This window comes from Diprion similis, chromosome 8 (assembly GCF_021155765.1).
Source record: "Diprion similis isolate iyDipSimi1 chromosome 8, iyDipSimi1.1, whole genome shotgun sequence".
NCBI lineage: Eukaryota > Metazoa > Arthropoda > Insecta > Hymenoptera > Diprionidae > Diprion > Diprion similis.
In genome coordinates this window covers 20,921,806-20,945,196 of record NC_060112.1, presented here as the reverse complement: position 1 = coordinate 20,945,196, position 23,391 = coordinate 20,921,806, and the positions used below count along the sequence as shown (strand labels likewise).

At 40.5% G+C, this 23,391-nt stretch overlaps 1 protein-coding gene across 2 annotated transcripts in view; it reads left to right on the top strand.

Annotated features, from left to right (window-relative positions):
- Positions 1-450: 450 nt before the first annotated feature.
- LOC124409312 (transcription factor SUM-1) overlaps positions 451-23,391 on the top strand; it is a 54,253-nt gene continuing 31,312 nt past the window's right edge. The window contains exons 1-3 of one of the 2 annotated variants that reach the window (XM_046886853.1): positions 451-1,198; positions 6,486-6,759; positions 7,189-7,359. In XM_046886853.1, the coding sequence (XP_046742809.1) occupies positions 957-1,198; positions 6,486-6,759; positions 7,189-7,359 (687 nt within the window). In that variant the 5' untranslated portion in view covers positions 451-956. The remainder of the gene's footprint in view (positions 1,199-6,485; positions 6,760-7,188; positions 7,360-23,391) is intronic. The other variant, XM_046886852.1, reaches the window with a different exon arrangement.

The window sequence follows — 23,391 nt, the reverse complement described above, 5'->3', positions numbered from 1 at the left end:
CCAAGTCCCGATCCGAACGCGATGATAGCCGCGTTTACAAGCCCTTGATGAAAGCTCGCCGCGTGCTTCGACGTGGAGGAAAAGCATCGTCGAGGTTACGGATTTCGGTAATGCTGGACTATCTGCTGCTACTTAGCAACGTGGCTGCTAATTACTGTCGAAACCACACCTTCACTGGCAATTCTGCCAAACTCATGCATCTATGACAGCGATGGGCGGGGCGGGATGGTCTAAACCAATTTTCCTGACCCCTGATTGGTCGGGACACTTAAAAATAGTCGGTTGGGGTGTGGTGACTCGTATACGGCCAGGCGTAGCACACATGAAACGGCATAAATATCTACACACTGGCTTGTCGCCCGCCGCCGACACACATTCAAACCACACGGAGAAAACCCATGTGGCTTGCGGAGACATTGCCTGCAGAGGATGCCTGCGAGCTCCTCACTCCGATGCTCGACCTCAAGGATTTCAGATCTTGAGAACCCTTCGGAGCCCCGAGTCGGTCCGTTGACATCGCAGGCCGCGGTTGAAGAATCGCGACTGCCTCGCGTAACGTGTCGTATATATTAAATACTTCCGTCCAATACTAATCCCGATCATTTTCCTCGCCGATGATAAAACGCGGATCTACAATGCGCCGCGAAGCGGTTTCGCCTTCGGTTTCGGTGAAAGTGAAAATACAGTAAAGCAGTGTAGTTTAGGAACGGTTAACCCGATGTTTCCGAATATCGCGATCCTTTTAGAAGCCAAGAAACGAAGTTCACCACAAGTGTCTAAAGTACCTATAATAATCGTGCGTGTGTGTTAACGTGTTGTTGTTGTTGCTGCTGAACAACGTGCCCGTAGTCCAATAAGCTTGGGAAATGTTCGAGTGACAGAGACTTCGCGGGACTTTTTAGAAGCGGGAAAGAAAAGCAAACGGCGATAGAATTTCGAATTTTAGCGCCCTCGAGATGATGACCTTGATGACAGACGTCGGTCAGTATCCTTACGAGGCGGGGACCAGGTCCTCCTACGAAAGTTATCACCATCATCGACATCATCATCACTTCTACGCGACAACGTCCGACGCCGAGTACCTGCAACGATACTCGAACGATCGAGACGATCATCCGAGAGCCACAAGCGCCGATGGGAGCTTGGCTTCGGCTGAAAGCAACGGTTCTGGACGTTGCTATCATCGAGATCCTTTACGGTACTTGTTAATGCATGTAATACGCACAAATCCGCCTTTGATTTGTAAAAAAAATGGGCCTTCTTCACGCCACTTCATTCAACTTCCAAAAGTAAAGTTATTTTTGTGAATGTGTATTTCCCGTACGATGATCTAGTTTGATCATTGACTTTCCGGTTGCACCGTGTCGTCAACTTTTTCCGTGAACGCGATCTATGATCCAAGCACATTTTATGTACCTATATAGATATTATCGACAAAAATGCGAACGTGATTCCAACAGCCGTTGATACTCACGTTTATTCTGAACTCGCGAATCGTATTCATATTAGCAACAGTCAATAAACGTCAAGTTGTCAACTAGAGTTGAATGATTGAGCATTCCTCTCCTGAAAACTTTTAATGAAATCCCTCGAAGTCGAAAGTACAATTGAATAAATATCTTGGTATAATATTCCAACTTATAATAATGAAATATATTGAAAGTTTACCTGCCCTCGATGTATACCTCGTATCTCCGTAAATGAAAAAAAAAACAAACAAACAAAAAATAAACAAGTAAATAAATAAAAAAAAAGTTGGTCAGGCCGATTCAGAATTGGCGAAGTTCCGCGGCTATTCAGAACTCTGAGAACGTGCGGCTGCGGCAAAGCCATGATGCATGGTATCGCATGCATACACAAGGCGCGTGCTTCCAGGCGTAACTATCGACAACTATTGAATAACTAGGCTGCTTCGCAGTGAGCCTCCTCGGCCACGTCGTGTCCCCATATCGACATATATACACAATATACATACTGTACATTGTATGTGCATTGCGCGCAGACAAGCAGGAAACACGAGCAACCGCTGATCTAGCCTATCAAGTTATATATACACGCCCTGAAAATTATGCAATCGGAAAAAATTCAAGGCAAGATGACCAGAAAAAAAACAAATCAGTCATTAGGAAGGATTTTAATTACCTAGTCGTTGATTTCGCAAGTGGTAAATATTTTTTCTTACCTTCCGTCGACCGTCGATTATTACCGTTGTATCGATCTATAATTAACTAATCATTCTGTCCTGCACTTTTAATGTTTGTTTTTTTTCCTCTTCATTTTTTGATCGAGAATATTTATCGCGTTAACGATAAAGACTGTGTAAAACGTAAAATTAACTCTCCGGAAGGGAAATTGGTCGAACATATCAGCGATTGGTTTTTTTTTTTTTTTATTTACTTCTTTCTTAGCACAATTTTAACCGAAGTTGGTAAATTCGTTATCAGATGTAGAACAAAATTCGTACGCAGGCTTTTAACTGTTTCATATACGCGTGTGCAAATTTTCCGGTTCAAATTCATATACGCGAGAGAGGATAATGCCGGGTATGAGAAAAAGTTATAATTTACTCGTTAGAACCGCGAGTTTAATATCGGACCGGGTCTCGTTATCTCTCGGATTCTAATCTACCCAAAGATCTTCCGCTTCTGCCGAAGCAAGTTTCCTCAAATTTATATTTGTACATTATTATTCCAGCCCCGTTTTTGTAATATTCCAGTTACCCCTTGCAATATACGGAAAATCAACTTTACGAGATTCAATGATTTCATACGCGATTCTCCTGTGCTTTACAATCAGCCAATTTGCTATACAAAATACAAAGTAACGTGTATTCAAAGGGTTCCGAAATACAGGAGGGTTTCCGAGTGACGACGTATCGTGCGATAACAAAAGCTTTTTTAACTTGACAATTGAACTAGGCTGATGTGTTTCAGAAAAGTTTCAACTTGCACGTTCCAGAAGTTGCGAGAAATTTTGTATACAAACTTGGTTTAATTACCCGAAACAACAATAGATATCATTTAATAACTTACAGCCTTCGATAACTGATACCAGATATTTTGTAACTCGGTTAAAGGATGGACTGCGATGTCTGTATACCTAAAAAAAATTGAACAAGCTTAATATTATAATAAGGAAAACACTGATTCTAGCAATTCTAGCAAAGCACTAATCACGAGGGTAAAAAAATAAGCCAATACGTAATATCGATCGACAAATATTAATCGTCGAGTAATTTAACCGCGCAGTATATACATATCATTACGACGCGATCAGCGTTTCAATATCTTCTCTTTTCCACACATTTCCAACGAATCCAGGGTTAAGCCGCTACAGAAACGTACCTTCTATACCGTTCCGCATCGTTTCGCTGCCGGGTAAGAGGCTGACACATTTACAGCCGCACCGCAACGCCCGGGGAATACAGGGGCGAAAATTCGCTCCGGCAATGCTCGACGATGTCTTTACTGCTCTAGAAACAGTTCACACTTTACCTGCAACGGTGTTTGTTTTTTTTTTTTTTTTTTTTATTTTTTTTTTATTTTCTATTTTCATATTTTTCGTTTTTTCGATGCAACCCGCGAACGCCAAAATTTGCTCGCGTTTTTCCCGTCGTTGACTTCGAGGCGAGTAAGAAAACTCCGAAAAACAATCATCGTCGACGACATCGTCGGGGTGACAGAGAAATCCGTCTCTTCTACGTTTACTGCAATGCTCGTTGGTAGGAATCAGGGAAAATGAGTCGATTTTAAAACTCATGGAGGGAAAAAGAATTTAGGTATCTGTAGAGTTGGAGAAGTTCTTGTTTTTTAGATAGTAGAATATTTTTGTAAAATGCGTGTCGTTATGGCAACGGTTTGGATATAATAGCAAATTTTTTTAGGCTTACATCACTCAAGTGTGATGAACGTGTCTGTTTTGTGTGACTATAGCTGTCGATACTATATTTTCTGCTTAAGATATTGAATCTGTTCTTTCAGTTTGTTACATTTGCTTTTTGATAAACATGAAATTCTCGCAATTGTTGTAAAGAAAAAAAAAATTTACAGGGAGTGATACCTAATAAAAAGGAATAATAGCATGTACAAGATTTTTGGTCACAGTTTCAAAATTCATTTTCATAATATAATCGGGAATGTATTTTTTCGATTGTGGTAAAAATGGTGATAGATAAGGACTCTGTGGAAACCACGACTATAAAATTCCTCGGCGTTTGAATTGATTTTGGATTTATTCCATCTAATGAATCATTCTATTGCAGAGAGTTCAGTTTTGAAAACTGTACAATCGATTGGCAGGTATTTTTCGTAAAAAGAGATTTCATTCATATATACAGACACAAGCAGGAAACGAGAATTTTTAATTTTTTCATCAAACTGCGGAAATAATTTTTTCCCTCGTCCGTTGAACGAAGCGAGACATTCAATTTGACCAATTAGAAAAATGATTGGTCCGGGTTGTCGGCACTTGAACGAGGGTGAAAAATATATATTTTCCAATTTATCAAATAGAAGGTATTTTGTTGAGCTAACGAACGATTGCACGAAAGGGTAAATATTTTTCTTTTCACTCCGTTCAGCGCAATTCGCATGCGTATGAAATTTTCCATATTATCCTTTCCAGAAGGGGGAGAGAGAAAGGGGGTTAAAATGTATGGGATATGAAAATAATATATCGTGCGGACGTTATTAGAATTTTCAACAGATCGTACGTCACTCGCGTTGGATAACGTAACGCGTATTACGACTACGGCACGGATATATTTCTATAGAAAAGTTGTTGGCTGCTGTACCAACCTGACAACTAATACACCAAATGTAAATCACGATCAATGAAATTTACAGCTCATCTGCAACCGCGACGCAGAAAAAGCTCCGACATGTCGAGGGTAAAATAGTCGGCAAAGCCTATCGGCGATTGATTTAAACGCTCCTCAATTTACCCCGATAATTACTCATGTCCCATCCAACTTTCGTCGGCTCAATTATCGCGGTAATTCTTGGCTTCCCCCCTTTTCGAAAACCGGAAACTCATGCTGTCGTCTACCGATCGGCAATTCGTGTTTTTCGTCGAGCTCGTACGAGCTTTCACGATTCTGGTATTTTTCACCACGAATATTACGGTGTTCGTCTATCAATAAACATGCCCAAATTTGGGACCTAGAAGAAAATTATCGGCGAAATGTCTTTCGTAGAAATAAAAAATTCTACAAGCCACACACATGTATGAGTAAATTGCTTATACAGACGAGCGAAAATGCAATTTAACGTTATTTGCCGTTTGATGAATCTAAAAAACGACGAACGGAGAGATGTTCAAAGAATAGAAGAATTTCGCGAGCCAGGTTCGGTGATGTTCTTTTAATTTGCGCGAGCTTTTCCGGTTCGGAAGTCGTCGGCAATTTTATTTCTTTCTTCTGAAAGTACGAGGGAGCTTGAAAAACGTTATTTCCTTCAACGCTGCGACGTTCATAAAAAGTCGAAACAAACTCCTCCATTTCTAAGCGAAGAGCGAGAGCAGGAATGAGAAATTTATTCGACCGAATAATGTGTTAAGTCATGGAGAATTTCATTGCCTCGTCTATACCTGTAATAATTAATAGCAAATGAGTTCTAGAAACAAAATGGAACAATCCTCAAAATACGAGCTTAGAGTTTCTCTAACTTATGATATAAAGTTATGCAGACTACAGCATAAATCTGCAATGGCAGAAACTACGCGAATCGCATCTGTTTACTCAAAATGCAAAACAAACCGCTTGCTCCGAACCATTTATTGCAACATTTGAGACGCGTCAACAATTTCATTGAAACAAACAAACTTGTGTGCTTCGTGGATATTAAGACGGTTGGACAGTTTATTATCGGTTAAATGATCTAGAATTCACTCCCTCGTTTCGGTGCAAACATGGTTATTATCGCTTTAGTTCTGAACACAGGAGAGGATTCACGCTAGTCCAATTGAATTAGAGACAGCGACTTTATCGACGAAGGGTTTGGTTTCACGTTATTTTTAAACAATAAAATCAAGTTTTTTAACCGTACATGGTTTTGAAAACTATTTTCTACAAATTCACCAAAACGATCACTTTTCTACTTTCAATAGTTGATACAATACTGCCAGGAACTTGTTAACCCTTACAGTCACACATTCGCTGATCACACATCTGAAGTCGGATTTTGATGATTTCCAAATCCATTATGGCGGATGTCAGATCGAAAAATCTATCAAAATCCGATGATTTTCGAAGAAAATTAAATTTTTCCTTATTTTGATAGTCATACGAAGTAACAAAGATCATTCCAAGTTCTAAACAAACTGTGACAAGCCTAAGACATCGAAATTTTTAAGGTGAAACGCTGAGCATCCCGCGCAGACTGAAAGGGTTAAACTGTAAATCAGGATTCAACAGTTATTACAATAAGAAGGTTTAATAATTTTCTTCCATCTCTGCAATTTTGACACTCTTTCATCCTTGCCCGCAGATCGCAATCTCGATACACCCCAGACTCCGACGACGCTTCCTCGGTAATATCTGCGGATGCGTCCGCGGATTTGGAGTCGCCATCGGCTGACGGCGAGGAGGCGGGGGACGGCGAAGCCGTCGAGCATGTGCCGCACCCCCACGTCCTGGACACCGGAAGTCCTCACGGACCGCGAAGGTGTCTCTTGTGGGCGTGCAAGGCGTGCAAGAAGAAGACGGTGACGGTTGACCGAAGGAAAGCGGCGACGCTGCGGGAGCGAAGACGTCTGCGGAAGGTTTGTTTCCGCCTTTCCTTGTTTCCTTTTTCTTTTTCTTTCTTTATTCTTACGAATCTATAACTCATGCTTTCGGAGAAATTAATTGGCGAGACGTGGCGCGAAGGCTGGCGCAGGAAGTTAAACAAATTCTGCCGGTTATTTGGCTCGTATAAATTGGCAGACGGAAGTTGGCCGAGATACGAGTAAGATAAGAGGCAAGTTTTGGCTCGAAAATATTGTCGGGGAATTTTGAAGAATTAAATCAAACTTGACACGAGCCGTCACGCCGCTGTTCTCTGGCTCTACTTTCCTGGCAGGCGCCGAAAGTATACATGAATACTCGGATATACGTGTGGCTGGATAATTTTGCGAAAAGTTACCGCAATTCATACAGACTGCAATAACTCTCGAGTCCGTCGTCACGTTTTCCTCGCTATTCAATTCCAGGTGAACGAAGCTTTCGAGGCTTTGAAACGACGGACGAGCAACAACCCGAACCAGCGTCTGCCGAAGGTCGAGATCCTCAGAAACGCCATCGAGTACATCGAGAGCCTCGAAGCCCTTCTTCAAGGCAGCATCACTCCCGGATCCCAGGATCATCCTTCCGTCGAGAACATGGTGGGTTTCATCTTCTTATTTTCACGCATTGTTGTTCGAGGGTTTATCTCTCACCCTGACAAGGGAGGGCGCGGAGGAGAAGAGAAGCGATGAAACTCCTCGGTCGCTTTGAATGGAAAAGACGTCTTGGAAGAAGCTGAGGGTGTCTGAATAACCCGCCGCGGGAAATACTTTAAAAAACTCACCCTCCCCAGTTTTATTACACCGACGTTGATTAGTCCTTTGAACTGTGATTTCTTTAATGTATCATACTCGACTCAGGGTCTGTCAAAGGACGAGAATATACCATATACTTCACACGTGTACCTACCTCTCGTCGATATTTGATTGTTCAAAGTCGAATGTTACGGTGCAGCAGACTCCCGATATGCGAGATCGTGTAACAAAATCCTCGTCAAAGAAATCGTTATCGTTTGAAAATGACACGAGGCCTGATTAAAATTAGTCGAATCTTTTATTTTCTATTTTGCTATCGAACAATTAGTCCACCGATTGTATAAAACTTTTACTTATATGACCAGGACGAAGTTGGAAGCGAATTGTTAATTAGGGATATTGGATGAGTGATAAATAATTTGTTAGATTGAAAAAGTTTTCGCCCGTGCAATGATACACGTGTTTTTGTTCGCTCGTTAGCTTCTCCCGATCGGGGAAGTTGAAGAGAGAAATTAGCAACACGTAAAGTGCGTTAATGTGATTAAAATGAAGTCGGTTACGCGATCGATTTTTCGCACAACTCTCTGTGCCTTGCATCTCCCGTAACTCGACGAGACAAATCTCAGACCTCTGTATGTAGTACATATACCTTCTACATAATACATATGTGAGTCAGGGAATCAGAAATTGACTTGTCGCGATATCGATATAGAGAGGAAGCGAACTGTAATATTATTTCCGGAGATAGAAATATCCCGCGACAAACGTTGCGAGCCGCATCGAAGCGCAAAGTATAACCGCAAATTCACTCTGCAGAGGAAAAATTTTTGAGTAATTGAAAATTCTGGAGTCGATTCAAAACTTTTCACCACTCGATTTACGATCAGAATTTTCTTCGGAGAGTTAGATGCTCCGAAAAAATGTAGATACGCATAATCACTGTATCAACTATGGTCGATATCCTTCATTCTTAAAACCGAAATTTCCTAAGGAAATGAATAAATGGTATTGGCGAGTTTTCAAAGGAGGAAAAAAATCGTGTCTCCACCTATATCGCTGCGATGTATGTACGAAGTAATTCACTTGCTACCCCTTGGCGGGAAAAAATGCTGAGTCAATTTTCCGGCAGGGGAAAGTGTAAACGTCTATTTGACGGGGGCGGCAGGCTGGCGGATGATGAGGGGGGTGAATAGGTGGTTTTATTTACCGTGCAACTCGATATCTGCTCTCAACGACGGCGTCTCTCTACAGCCGTGACATTATTGGCTTTCGATACTTGGATACTTGGATACTTGGATACTTCGATACGTGGATACCTGCTTCGTTAATTCGACTGTAGCCGTACTCACTCGATACATGGGAAAACAGGAGCGGACAAGGATCGTTGTACGGTTCGCGGGTGAGGATCAACCACCCCGAGGACCCACCCGACCGGAAGTGCTAAGTTTCAACTCTGTTTAGCCGCCAGATGATACAGTTTAGGATCAGATTCATGTTCGCAACCTCCGTCGGACCGCTAGGCTCACTTCAAACGGTCGAAGTGGCGAAGACGCGAGCTTAGGTCGAAGGGAAATTACTTTGCCAAGTCTTATAAAGCGTGCTTTTTTGTCAGGTTTTTACAGATCTTCAGACTCTGTAATCCTTAACTTTGAACTCTTCGCCAATGCCGCAAAACAGTCGTTAAGAATTTTCAAAACTGCTGTGTTGCAAAGAAAATTCCATCCGATCCTTGTACGGTGAACCGGAAATTAAACGATGGTTATAGATGCTTGTCAAGCCGTTCAAAGCCTACCGGAAAGAGACCCGACAATGCGATTCGAATCCGGTCGTTTCCCTCGAGCTTAATAAAACCGGACCGCGGTTAACTAGAACTGGAAATTGACGGTGAAAACGTTTTCATTCTTCCCCTTTTGGATCGAAGACGAACGAAACTGTGAAAAGTGGAGAAATTAAGGAATTGTGGAGTGCTATTCAAAAAACGTGACTTTTGTCCGATTCTAGTAAAATCGGTATCGTTCACGGCGTCGCAATAGTTACAAAAAAGTATCAAAAACCGACCCAATTATATACGAGAATACTAAATCGTAGTAGATGCTACAGGACTCATTTTAATCTTGTAAATAAACTGTAACAACAAATTTTTCTATGCCAGTAAAAAAATGAAAATAGGTGAAGACTGTGTAGGAAGCGCGTTAAAAATTTCTCTTACAATCAGTGTAGGGGATGGAAAACGGCCGGCAAGTACAGTGCGAATTCCAAAAGTTCGATTCGTGCACCGTTTAAACTTGTAAAGCCAGGAACGAACTCTTGGAGTAACTTATCTCGACTTCGGTCGTACTTACGTACAGCGTTTCGGTAAGTAACGAAGCCGACGTGAAGTGAGGCAGAAGTAACTAGCGGAGACCTGACCTATCTCTCTCGTTGCACGGTGGAATCGTCCATGAGATTTCTAACATTGTATTTTCAACATACACACACACACACACACTACCTGAAACCGACTCAGTTTCCAACAGTTCGGTGGCGCGGGTCCCGCGGGAACTGCAACGGCATTGTTTCTATACGCCGGAAATAGAAGCACCGGCTTTGTCTACGAGGCGCAGCAGCGAAGCCAGAAGACCGAACTTTCGAATACTCGCTAAATTTATTGTTCGAATGCAGACTCCGCAGCTTCGCTCTTCCACGAACACTGTTAGCCACTCGCTTGTCTGCATGCTGATCTAACCCGAAGGCTCATTTTTCTGGGTCTTAAAATCCTTGTCTTTGTTCTTACTCTAAACATAGAGCATGGTCAGTGTCTCATAGATTTATGGATTTCGATTCGAGACTGTTTTACCCTGAAATTCGCACGATCTGTTTTACCTGCGGTCGGTTTGTCAGGGAGATGATGGACCGACGATCGGCAACTGCCGGTAATTGGAATCCGCCGATCGGCGGAAATAAATAAAAAACTGAGAGGCAAAAGGGGATGAAAGGAGGCTGCGAACCCAATCGTTGCGTGATATGCGCACCGCTGTTTCATTTCAATTTTCCCGCTCCACCTCGTTCTCGTTTCCCACCAATTCTCCTCTCTCCTCTCTCCTCTCGCTCAGCAGCCTAGAATGTAACGCGTATAAGCTTTAAAATTTCAAAGGAGGTTAGGTAAACGCAATCCTCTGGCTTTTTCTCTGCTTCGTTTGACTTCGAATCATGTAGAGTCTACACTCGTCATACTGGTAAAAAGCTTTCCAATTTCCGTTTGCTTTGCGGCAAATTGAGGGGTGGATAGAAAGCTCCTCCTGATTATCGTAACGCATCGAATTTTACATTCAATCGACAGGATCTGCAAGCTCGGAATTTGTTTTTTTTTCATCACTAGAAAATCTCCGTCGTGTAATTAGACCGAGAACCGTGCGTTGCATATATAATATCCGCAGCAAGCCCCCGCAATTCACCGCAATTCATTCATTACGGTTAAACATTACATCAGTTCCTCTTCGCTTGCGGTAAAAGCGTGAAATTAATGTCCAAGATATACTCAGCTGTACAGCTCGCTTCCGTTCTTCTGCATTAATTAAGTCTTAGACTTGCAATGGAAGAAGCAATCCACCGGATTGCTTCCTCGCTGATAAACGTGGGGAAAAAGTGCTTCCAGTTGTCTTATGATACGTACACCTGCACTTGTTGTTTATTTTTACTTTCAATATTTGTGCTCGGTAGACTGCGGTGTGACGTTTTAAATATGAAAAAAATTGTCTATGATTTTTTGTCGAGATAAGATAGTTGTTCGAGAACGATGCTGTAGTCTCGTTGTTGTTTTTGTTTTTTTTTTCTTCTTCTTCTTTTTTTACCTTTTAACTCCTTTTTCCAGACGATCGTTATTGCTCTTCAAAATACGGGTACGAAGTATACAGCATTTGTGAATATTTGATCGCAATGCACGTTCAGTACTTTTTCCTCCGAGACGTTTTTACGCTTAAAAAACGGAGTAAAGAAACAGAACAGCACGCTTCGTAACGAATATATATATATACATAGATATTAGTTAGTGTCTGAAAGGGTTAAGAATATCAAATTACAGAGTTGTAATTAGATAAGAAAGTAATTTAAGTCTGTAGCAAGTGACATGAGCCAGCTGCAATTACGATTCGTTTTGTACTTAGGCATTAGCCGGTAGCGCTTTCAGAGATTCGGTGGGTCGTCTGTACGTTTTTTTTTTTTGTTTTTTCTTTTAAATTCATTATTTTTTTTCTCGTCATTCCGTCCCTTTATTTCTCGAACCTTGGTCTCTCCTTCGACAGACGCGCGGCCCGTTAACCGTTAAACGCAATTAATAGGATAAAAAGGGGCTGATGCTGGTGCTGGTGCTCAACGAGGGCGAGGATCTGAAGAAGGTCGAACTTGTGTGAGGAAAAGCACGGCGTGCATTCCTCGTGCCACATATGCGCACGTCTAGGACTGATCTGTGAGATGAAGTAATATAATAATAATAATAAGAAGAAAAAGAAGAAGAAAAGAAGAAGAAGAAACGTAACGCCTTATCTATAATATTATCCATTTACGTAACGACCTCGTGTCAACCCCTATACACATGCACATAGATGCAGGCTGCAGCTTTTCATTTCTTTTGATTTTTTCGCCATAGCGGGCTTTATAATTCCTCCTTTTTTCTTACAAGCCATCTCTCTCTCTCTCTCACTCTCTTCCTTTCTCTCTCTTTTTTCCACGCCGCGACACACGTGTTGGCCACGTGGACCACACTCGACCGGCTCGAGCGACGGACGCCAATGTTTTTGCCCCCTTGGCAGCATTAAGTATATATTACCAGTTTTTTCCACCCCGGACCGTCGCAAGAACCGCTTCAATAACTACGCACGACGATGACTTTTTCTCCTAACTTGCACTTTCCGCGGACGTCGTCGACGAACTCTTCAGATTTTAATCCACATTCACGCAGCATCGACGTTACGTAATCGCCGGACACCATAATCGGCGGATCCACCTTTCCGCGACGCCTTGCCCCTTCATTCGCGATTATCTATTATTCATTTTCACTCGCCCGTCACACCGCCAAGCTACTGTCGGACTATCGATTTTACCGATACGTCTTAACGCCGCTGAAATATTCATACGCAGAATGATAAATCAGGGCAGCCTGCAGCATCTTATTTCATCTTTCTATCCTTCTTTCTTGGAATCATGACTGTTTCATCTCACGATCAAATCTCATTTTTTCTTTCATCGATATCGCTGGGATAGAGAATGGTTTCGATATTATGGACCCGATGAACTGAGAAGCTTGACTTTCTTAATTCCAACTACACATCTTTACGGCATCTGATATTCTTTTCCAGACGAATTTCGGGTACATTCGTTAAGTAAAATTACACAAGATACGCATTTAAAAAAATTCTGCAACATAACCCGCGCAGCTCTATTTTCGATTTATTGATCATTGCAAGAGGATCTCGTATTTTCGGTTAATTTTTGCATCCGGAACGCTGAAGTGTTGAAAATTATTGCGCCCCCACCAATTATACAGATCAAAATCGATGAAGCTGGATATCGAAAAAAACGATCATATAAATTTTAATACCGCTCGTGACGATGTCGATATTTTCATTTGATACTGCAGGGATGCAGGAAGCGATAAACTGATACTTCCGTGCGATACGCGACGAAATCGCGGGGTGTAAAATCGCGAATCGCGTAAATTTACGCGTCGAATCTTGCCATCGCGTTTTTTCTCACCAACCGCGATTCGCGTTCTCATATTGCTTCCCTATTACGGCTCAACCGCGATTCTCCGGAATCGGGTGATATTCCGAGCTATTCTATGCCGGAGTGCTGGAATAATTTATGGGGTGTACATGGTATACAGATATATACATATAGTATATACTATATAATCCATGTATAATATTTGCCGGCGAAACAGAAGCTGGGTGTGAATAGTATACATTAACATATGCAGAGACGAGCGGACTGCCAATAAGATCGAGCATCCCTCGCTCTCTAAGTCAATTTTAATAATTAACCGGCTCGTTGAATATTCCATACGTCTAGCCTTCGTCGGACCTACTTCTTCATGCGAGTCAGTATCAGGAGACCAGGGTGTTGGGCCTCTGTCAACGCACGATAGTCATTAACAAACATAAGCTCGAAAACCCAGACTACCGTAAACGAACCTCGTCATTACCACCCTCGACCCACTCGGAGTACAACCACACCAGAATCGAGCTTTGTAGGCTTGGCCGTCTTGAGTAGAAAGAAGAAAACGTATTTATGAACAGCTAGGAAGTGTTCTTATTTCACTAACTACAATTTTTATTATAGCCATAGTCGAAAATGCGTGTCGAGTGCGTTTCTTCTCGATTCAATTCACGATCATGATGAGATTCACCAAAATCAACTTCACACGGTAGACAGGCTACGGAGCTTTTAGACAGCCAAAATTTATCCAATTCAAAAAATTTATCTACTGCGAACGCGCAAAATTATTCTTGACATTCTATATCCACTCGTTTAAAAGTTCCCGCGTCTTTCAAGTACTACTTCTGCGCAATCTAACCTCCGCACATTTCAAATTTCCCGCCTTTGAAGATGCGCGGTAGATCGACTCGGCGAATTTGAAAATTTTTCTTTATTTCTACTTTACAGAGAGAGAAGTTTATAGTTGCGTTGACTACGTATAAGGGCTGAAATATGTAGCTCTAACAAATTAAATTCTTCTCGGTGAATTAGCACAACAGCATATACACACGAAATTGCATCTCGCATAAAATTGAAACCGTGATTCCACAGTTACAAAAATGATGGATTGGGACAGGTTGTCAGTTATACATGTAACTAGCTCGTTACGCGAATTGTGGAGCAGTTTGTTCCGCTGTCATTCGATCCATTCGTCACATTCATTCTCTTTCTCTCTCCCTCTCTATCTCTGTGTTTTTGCGGCTGTCTTTCTCCCGCCAAACGTTGATTGCTCCGTCGGAAATTCAGTGGAGTTAACAAGTAGAATAAACTGATGAAAAATTGGAAATTCCGTTCCTGCTGCAGCCGGTAAACTTCAATCAAAAACATTCAATCAACGGCACGCGAGAATAATTAGAACGACAAACCATCTGCAGCCGCGGGGATTTCACCATTTTGCCAATTCCAAAGTAGGAACAGACATAAACTAATTTTTGCCACGCGAGGGTTACGAGTTTGAATTTTCTCTACTTCATCTCCAAAATAATTTTACATTATTAAAGAAAATATGTTTATAATATTACAGACCTGAAAGCAGGTCAATAATTATTTTCTCACGAACAGTGAAAAATGTATAAAGATGCGAAGGAATGGGAAATAATTTAAATAAGGAAAATAAGGAAATAATAAAAAAGGGTTTCCTTGTACAACGCAAGCGCAGTTGGAATTATGCGCCAGTGAGACAAATAATTTAAGGGTAGTGGATGACTCAGACAATATTTTTACGATTCGAAGCCGTGTATTTTGGAAATCTCGATGAAAAGAAAAAAAAACTTGTATCGAATTTTTCCTTCAAACATAAGCGAGGCTGTCATGTCGTCCCAAGGCGCGAGATTGAAAGTTCCCTTATATCATCTTCCTCTTTCTCCCCCCGTTTTACACTTTCACTGAGTAGAAGAGAGAAAAAAATAAAAGAAAAGAAAAGAATCTTTTTCACCCCGGGATTTTGTCAACGCTTTCCATATATTCGCGCATGGACGAAGCAAGAAAGAGAGAGAGAGAGAGGGAGAGACGACGATGTTACAGCAAATAGGATTCTTCCTCGAGGAAGGGATTACACAATGAAATATATTTTCCGCAAAGGCGAGGGCGAGATTCTCCTTCTCTCCTCTCATTCCGTCTGCACGATGTTTCTTTGCTAAATATAATCCCAAAGTTGTGTGGCACCGACGAATAGTGGAGGTAAAGGAGGTAGAAAAGGGCCAATAAATTAGGGTGCGATTCTAGAAGAATTCCTGTGGATCTTTCGCGACGATTATCTCGCGCATCCATTTTGCGCGTCATTTATCTATTATAAGACAGAACCCAGCACCAACGAATTATGGGATTCGATTGAAAACGAAAATGAAATCTTTGCCTCTAGTCTAGGTACCAATGTATAAACGAAAAATACAAGCAGAAAAAAATCTTTGAAAAATTTTCAAGAGTTTCGTTGGTAGGTAGTCTATAACCGCGATTTAATTACGAAATACCGCACATCTTTCGGTATATCGTATTATAGAGTTGGAAGCGCGTTTGACTTGTTTCATTCTAACGAAATTTCGGCTCGTTTTTTGATGTATTTTCTCTGGATAGTTTTTTTTTTCAAGTTTTATTTCTTCTTTTTATCGCCACTTCCACTTCTTCTTCTTCTTGAATTCTTTTTCTTGTTTAACGATCTCTACGGGAGCCAACCGTAAAGATTTATCGTGTCACTGTCAAACTCGGGGAGAATTATTTAGGTAGATATACCTGCAAATGTCTCGCTGTATAGAATGTAATAATATACTTGATGGGTAAAATTCATATGAGAGGAAAATCTATGATATAATACATCACAAAGACGTTGTTGTATAATTATAAGTATAATATAGCAGAAATTTTCAAGAAGCCAAGTATTATTAAACAAAGAAATAAAATTGTTTAAACAATAATACCGCGTTCTGATGAAAGTACGGAAGTATGTGCTACAGGTTGCGCAAAATAACAAAATAAAAAAAAATAAAAATCAGGAAGCAAGAACGATGTGAGGTACGGACTTGACGTTTTTATTACATACAAATACCTGCATGCAGAACTGGAAGAAAGAGAGGAGGAAGATGGGCGGGAAAAAGAAAATGGATATTACCAAAGGAGGCAAATTTTTAATAATAATAAAAAGAAATCTCACGTGTATATATACATATATATATATATCGTTATTTCGTTATTGCATTAAACATAAATTAAATTTCATTTACTCGGCGTCTGCAGAAGCGTTTGAGTATATGAGAGCAGTTCGTCTTTCTTGTGAAAGAAAAGAAAAGGAAAAGTATAAAGAAAGAAAGAAAAATAAAAGTTAAGAGAAAGAGGAAATAATGAAAGGATAAAATAAAATAAAAATGAAATGTGACGAGATAAAAGAAAGCAAAAGAATGAGAATATTTCTTGGCACGAACGGAGGTCGAGACACTTCAGTGCACCGGGGATGAACTGACACGGAGTAGCGTGTATTTCACGGTTCCATCGGGTATACATATATGTATACTAGTGCAGCCTAGTTGCACCGAGAGGATCAAAAAGACTAACCCCTGCAGCTTTAACCCTACTCGAACCAACCTCGCCTATATATCCTATATACCCAGTTATATATTTTCGGCAAGTGTATATACGAATGCAAACATTGTGCTTATTTAAAGCCACTCCATTCCACTTGCATTATCGTAAAGTTGTACCGCCTCACATTAAAAGCTCGCTGATTACTTGTACCGCGGATATTAATAGTATTAACCCCTCTGATTTTCCCGCGTAATAAGTTAACGCTCTCACACTCTAACCGAGAGAGACCGAGAAGGAGATAGAGAAAAGAGAGATTCGGTGCAAATTCATTAGAAACGTACATGTGTGCAATGTGTCTGTATGTGTATATTTTCTCTACTCACTCCTTCGTACATCGGAAGATTTAACGTAAGAATGTTTAGTTAAAAAAAAAAGATATTTAAATAAAACACGTTTTCTAACACCGTAAAAGAGTTTTTCTACATTTTTATCATTATCTATTTGTAGAATTGAGATTTGGTCATTTTGTTCAACTGATCTTTGGAAAAAGATTGATGAATTTATTCGAACATTATACAATATAGATATACAAGATTACAATTGCAGTAAATATTTGTGAGAAAATTTTTGTGTAATAGAAACACAGGTTAACTGTTTTCTGAAAAAAATACATCAAAATTAGTTTTTCGAAACCTCTTCTTTCACAGCCACGAGAAAACTTCTTTTTCCAAAATCGAGAGAAAATCAAATCTTTCAAAGTATAATGGAAACATTTCATATTTCTCAGTAAAAATTGAACCAAATAGAATCTTTCTTTTCCTCATATATCGTTTTCGCATAGACGATGAAATCCTTAAAGCTGCGAATCGAGCAACCGATCAGCGCGAAGTAAAATTGATAACCGAAATAAGTCAGCCAGTGATTGACCATAATGGATTGCGAATCGAATTGCAATTCACATGGTTATCGCTGACGTTGTCAACCTGCAGGGTTGGCGGAGTAGACCGAGTCCCAGTGAAGAGAAGTCAGAGTCGCGACCAGCTGAGAATAGTTCTCACAGCATCTTCGCATCTTGGGTATATAAGTATGCACGTATACGTGTGCATGCATGTATACATAAATAAACGAATAACCGAAGAAAGAGAGAAAGGAGAAGATGAAACGTTGGTGGGAGGGAAGCGAGGGGTCGAAAACTATTTCCGAGGGGGGAAGGGTGGTTGGGAATGAAGAAGCGGATCAGAGGACGCGACACCGATCAACATTCCGAACCCGACAACTAAAGAGACAAAATTCTAATTTGGAGGCGGAACCTCGTCGGCTTGATCTTTTCTTGCAGCCCAATTTACGCCGCTTTTCAGAGCTTCGAACCCTTTTCTCGTTTTTCGAATTCGATTTCTCAAACCAATTTTTCTCATTTCACGCTCACTCAGCTATACGCGGTGGCTGGCAGCTGCTTAAGCGCGAAAATTATGACGCGTGCAGTTTGAAAAGCTATTAAATCAGACATCGTCGATCCGTTGATCCGTTATTGGATACCTGGACACGTCGGATGACGGGAAATAGAGAAATCTGTTTTCGGGTTGATCGAATTTAGACGCTAAGCGATCAGTGGCGGAAAGCTCGAACGAGCCGAGTGCTGCAGGTTGAAGCTTGTGCGATAAATCCCGGCAATAAAATAAAGCTTGTTGATAAGCGATGACCGCAACGGCAATATATTTCAGGCCTGACTAAACCCGGGCGAAACCCTCCGTAGCTTTTTTCATTTTTCAATTTATTTTTTTCTTCTCCTTCTTCTCCTCCCTCGCTTTTTCCCTCCATTTACCCTCCTGGAATTTTTATTCTCCACACGACCGGACTACGATTCGAGAATTTATCGAGCTGCAAAACTGCGAAGATAACAAAGTGTATAAATTGCGATGCAGAGTTTCGAACAAACTACCTTCTCCCAAAAAAAAAAAAAATATATATATATATATATAAATAAAATAACAACAACAAAATTCGATGCACCATTTTCTAAAAAACGTCGTGAGGACAACAAGTACCGACAAACGTTGCTTCCGAATCGACTCCTTAGCCACGTCGAAAGATTAGAGCCGGTTAGGACGAACTTTCAAGCTGCACGAATGGCGGCCGAACACCTACTACATCAAGCTCTCTTTGATCACCCGCGATTTTTCCATTTCGTGGGCGTCTGATCTGTCCCTAGTTTTTTTTGCTTATTTATTTTATTTTTTCTTGAAATGTTGTTTTGTTTCTTCTTTCAGAATTTATTTATTCACTTCGTTTCTTATTACCTCATTTTGTTTTCATTACTGTTATTATTGTCGTTATTATTTCACTGCCTATTTCTGTACAGTCGGGTGTTTGGTCGGAACTGAATCCCACTCGCATGGATTTATTAATCACGCGATATTCTGGAGCGATATAATATATCAAGCGGCGTTGTTTAAGGTTCACTAATTGGACACGAAGAGCATTTCGGGTCGTCTAGATACGGCCATCCCCTCACAACCACACCGCTCCGAGACTCTTCGTAATGTGCCATTGGTGAAATTCCTGCATTTGGCTTCCTTCTAAGTTCTGCATATATGCGAAAAATTCTGCATTTCACGCGGTCGGTGGATGATTAATTAGAATCGGATGATCGATACGATTTATTCTTGGCACGAAATATTGTTTTACTCTGCCATTCATGCGGTAGCTTATACAGTCGCAATTCACGGATTTCAGCATTTTTTTTTCACGTAAAAACTGAGAAGATACCATTTTAATTAAATTAAACTATTCATTCGCGTAAGTCGCAGTTTTGCAATCGTCGTTGTATTTTTTAATTTTTTTATTTTTTATTTTTCCCTCCCCCCACATTTCGCCATTGGAAATATTTCAGAGCCAGCAAATAGGTCGGAGTATGAAAAAACAAGAAAGAAAATTGACACGCTCCGTAAAATAATGTGAATTCCGAGCAAGAATAATTTGCGACTTTATAAAATTTATCCACTATTTTATTTTTCCGGCTACCCCAGCGATATATATATATATATATATATATATATTTCGGAGATGATGGGACATTCGAGATCTGTATATCCTTCAGAGTTTATGATGTTTGCCACGAGCCGATGAGATCGAGCCGGGAAAAGAAAAGCTGAGGCAAATTTCAAGGCGTACGTCCCACTCTTTCGCGTAAATATCGATTATAATCCGTACCCTCCGAGCTAAAATTCCCAGGAGTCGCTGATAATCCACGCGCGCTTCTCCCATCTCAAAGATTGCTGAATAGCTATTGAAAGAAACCTATTTTCCGCAGAATTTTTGGCCTCGAATTTGATCGATGTGTATAAAAATAGGCGCGAATTAAGGACGCAATTAAGGCTGAAAGAGAAGAGAATTCAGGGACGAAGTTTCGTGCTGCAGTGAGATTTCCGTTTTCTGAAATCCCCCCCGTTTTCTTTATGGAATCAGTTTTTCTTTTTCTCTTTTTTCTTTTTCTTGCTCGTTTGGGATCCAGCGAACGGGACGTCAATTTCGTCGCTCAGGATTACGCGGGCTGATATTGCCTTGCTCCTCGTAAATCGTTGGAAATATTACATGTTATACCAGTTATGTGCCCGCCATATACATATACATATATGTACACACATATTTACGAAGGACCCGCCTGTAATACGAAGTTCGCAAAATGAAATAAAAATGATTGAAGAAATTCAATTAGTGTACGAAACCATGCAAAGCTCTCCGGTCAAGTCTATGCAAATGTAGATATGATAACAATATGTGTATTCAGTATTAAATAAGTATCTGTTATACACATTCAAGTATTAAAACTCCAAGTATTTCCCATCGTAAGAAATATAAAGAGCAAAAACGTAATGGAAGGTATAATAAAAAAAAAAAAGAAAGAAAGAAAGAAGAAAGAAAATCAACGGATAAAAATAACGAGTAAATGAGAAAAAATAAGCTGAAAGATGAAAAAAAAAAAAAAAAAAAAAATTAAAAAAAAATAACGCCAACCGAATGAAAAGCGAGGAATTGGAGTGAAAAGAAAATAGGAGGAAAAAAATTATATAATAATGTAACGACCAAGCGATTTGAAATAAAGTACAGATGCTCGGTTGACTCGTAAAGTCGTTTCTGAGACGCGTTCACGATTTAATTGAAGACTATATATTAAAATATATAGTTTACACATACATATAACGACTTTTATATCCATGGTAGAAATTATATATACATATATATACCTAAAGTATGTAATTCAAGCTGAGCGTGGTTTCCGCGGAGACATTTTCAAGACGATTTTTACGACCGCAATTGCAATTGTGCGGCATTAAATGGAAAGATTAAGTAGAATATCAAGTGCAGGGTGCTGAGTTGATCAAGGTTAGCAAAACTCGTGATGCGGGTGTGTTTCGTATTTCTGCAGTGTAGAAAGTGGGTGAGAGAGACAGGGAGTGAAAGAGAGTAGGAAGAAATGTAATAAAAATGGAAAGAATATTATACGGTGAATTTTAAACGCATCCATTTGTCCGCCGAGGGGCGACGAGCGTCGATATAAAGCTTTCGTCTGCAGGCGGCATTACATGTAAATCTATATACATGTATATATAAAGAGCCTGAGAAAAGGTGTAATTTTACGTTTCGGTTGATGGCGCCAGAGTTAATGGGTGTAACTTTAGCCCCCTTTTAGCAATCTTCGAAATAACTTAACGAAAGCTGTTGGACGAGATATCCGAAAGCTCGGAAGAGAATCGCTTTCCCCACAATTTCCACTGCTATTTTTTCTTCCCTTTGTCATTGTCAGCACTCGTGACGCGGTGACGGCACTAATTTCTCGAATTCACAAAATGAATTGAAGAAAGAATCAAAAAACAAAAAAAAAAAAAAAGGAACAGAAAACCTGAGATGAAAATAAAGAGTCGAGGAAAGGTGATAAACAAGTTTTTCGTTTTTTTTTTTTTTCTTTTTCTTTTAATGAAAAGCCCAAATTTATACGCAGCATCCGTACAACGACGGCCACAAACTCCGTGGTTTTGCGGGAAAATGCCAACTCGGACGAGGTTTAGTGCCTAAACGCGGTCGCCGGCGGAACGGCCGCAAGTGCGTAATTTACCCGAGGAATTAAGAGCTACCGAAAACGGTGGAAGAGCAGAGCTGAGGAGACAGAGACAACCGAGTCTCTGTACTGATTACTCATTCTATTCGCGTCCCGGAGCTAAGACCTGCAGCCTTATGCGATGTTCGTGTTCCTTCGGGCTGGCGCGTCATGCCTGCCAAATAAAAGCAACGTCTAGTCACTCGTCTATAGTGTAACCTGTACCTAATGCCGATGCATTATACGACACAATTTACAAAAAAGGATCAGTCGTGACCTCCGAGGAATATTAACCACCGTCTCGACCGATCAACGCCCCCCCAAAATGTCTCACTTCGTCTTACAGCCAAGCCGAGACCCAATTCGGGCCTGATGAAACCACTTTCGAGTCAAGAGGTTGGAAATTTTCAAATTGCATTTAACGAAACGCTCGAATAACCTTCGCGCCAAAATTCATTCAGCTAATATAGTTTTCGAAACATATTGTCGTATAAATTCGAACTTGTTTTCTATGCCATCTCGATTATCGAATTCAGACTTAAAGAATAATGTTCTAATGGAAAATTCGGGAGGACGTCAAACGTCAGGATAAACTTACGCACGATTATTTCTGCCAATTTTCATCAACAATTCTATATAGAAATGGAGAATTTTTTTAAACTTTGAAATCTAGTGACCGGAATAGAGTCTGCAAAAAGTTCAAACTACACCTTCAAGTCATTATTGTAACTTGTAACGACTACGTACTTATCAATTACCATAACACGTAATCAGAAAATTTCATTCGACAGCGACGCGTTTTTAGTACAGAAATTTTCACATTTCAACCGTCTCCCAAGCTTCAGCTGTAATTCTACGTCTGAATTTTCTTCTCGATAGAGCAATTGAGCGGTAAAACGGTAGCACAGAAAAATGCTTCAGACGATTGAAATGTTCGGGTATAATAAGGAATAGGATGTTGAAATGGTAAAAACAAAAATGTCAAAAAGAAATTAAGAAGTCTGAGTTAAAGGTCCGTGAGAATTTCTGTCCGAGGCGAGCGGAGTGTATGGTAAACAAAAAAAAAAAAAACAAAAAGGAAAGGAAAAAACGAGAAATCAGGCGTCGGATCAGATATTTTCGTGTTATATTATATTGTCGTACACCGTGAAAAAGCGGGTCGATGTAGATATCCGAGCGAGACGAAAGGGATTCATCGCCGAGTCCGAGAAAAGGGGACATGGCGAAGCGTTGACGGAGTCCCGATCGTTTCCAGCTCGTCCCGCGGCCCGAAATCCGCTTCAGGATGAAAAGAATGTGGATTTGGAGTTACGACCGGGCACAGCGACATCCGTCGTGTGAAAATGCTAGGAGTTAAAAAAATCGTGGCGGCATCGAGGAAGCTGCAGCAGGCGAAGTGTGGTGCACATCTGACGTCACGGTGGTCCGTTGTTCCAATTAATTTGTTAACTCAAGAATTATGGAGGAAATATTAGCAGTGTAAAAGCCTCTTTGAAGATGACTGAAAAGCCGTGATATTCGTACGGAATTCACAG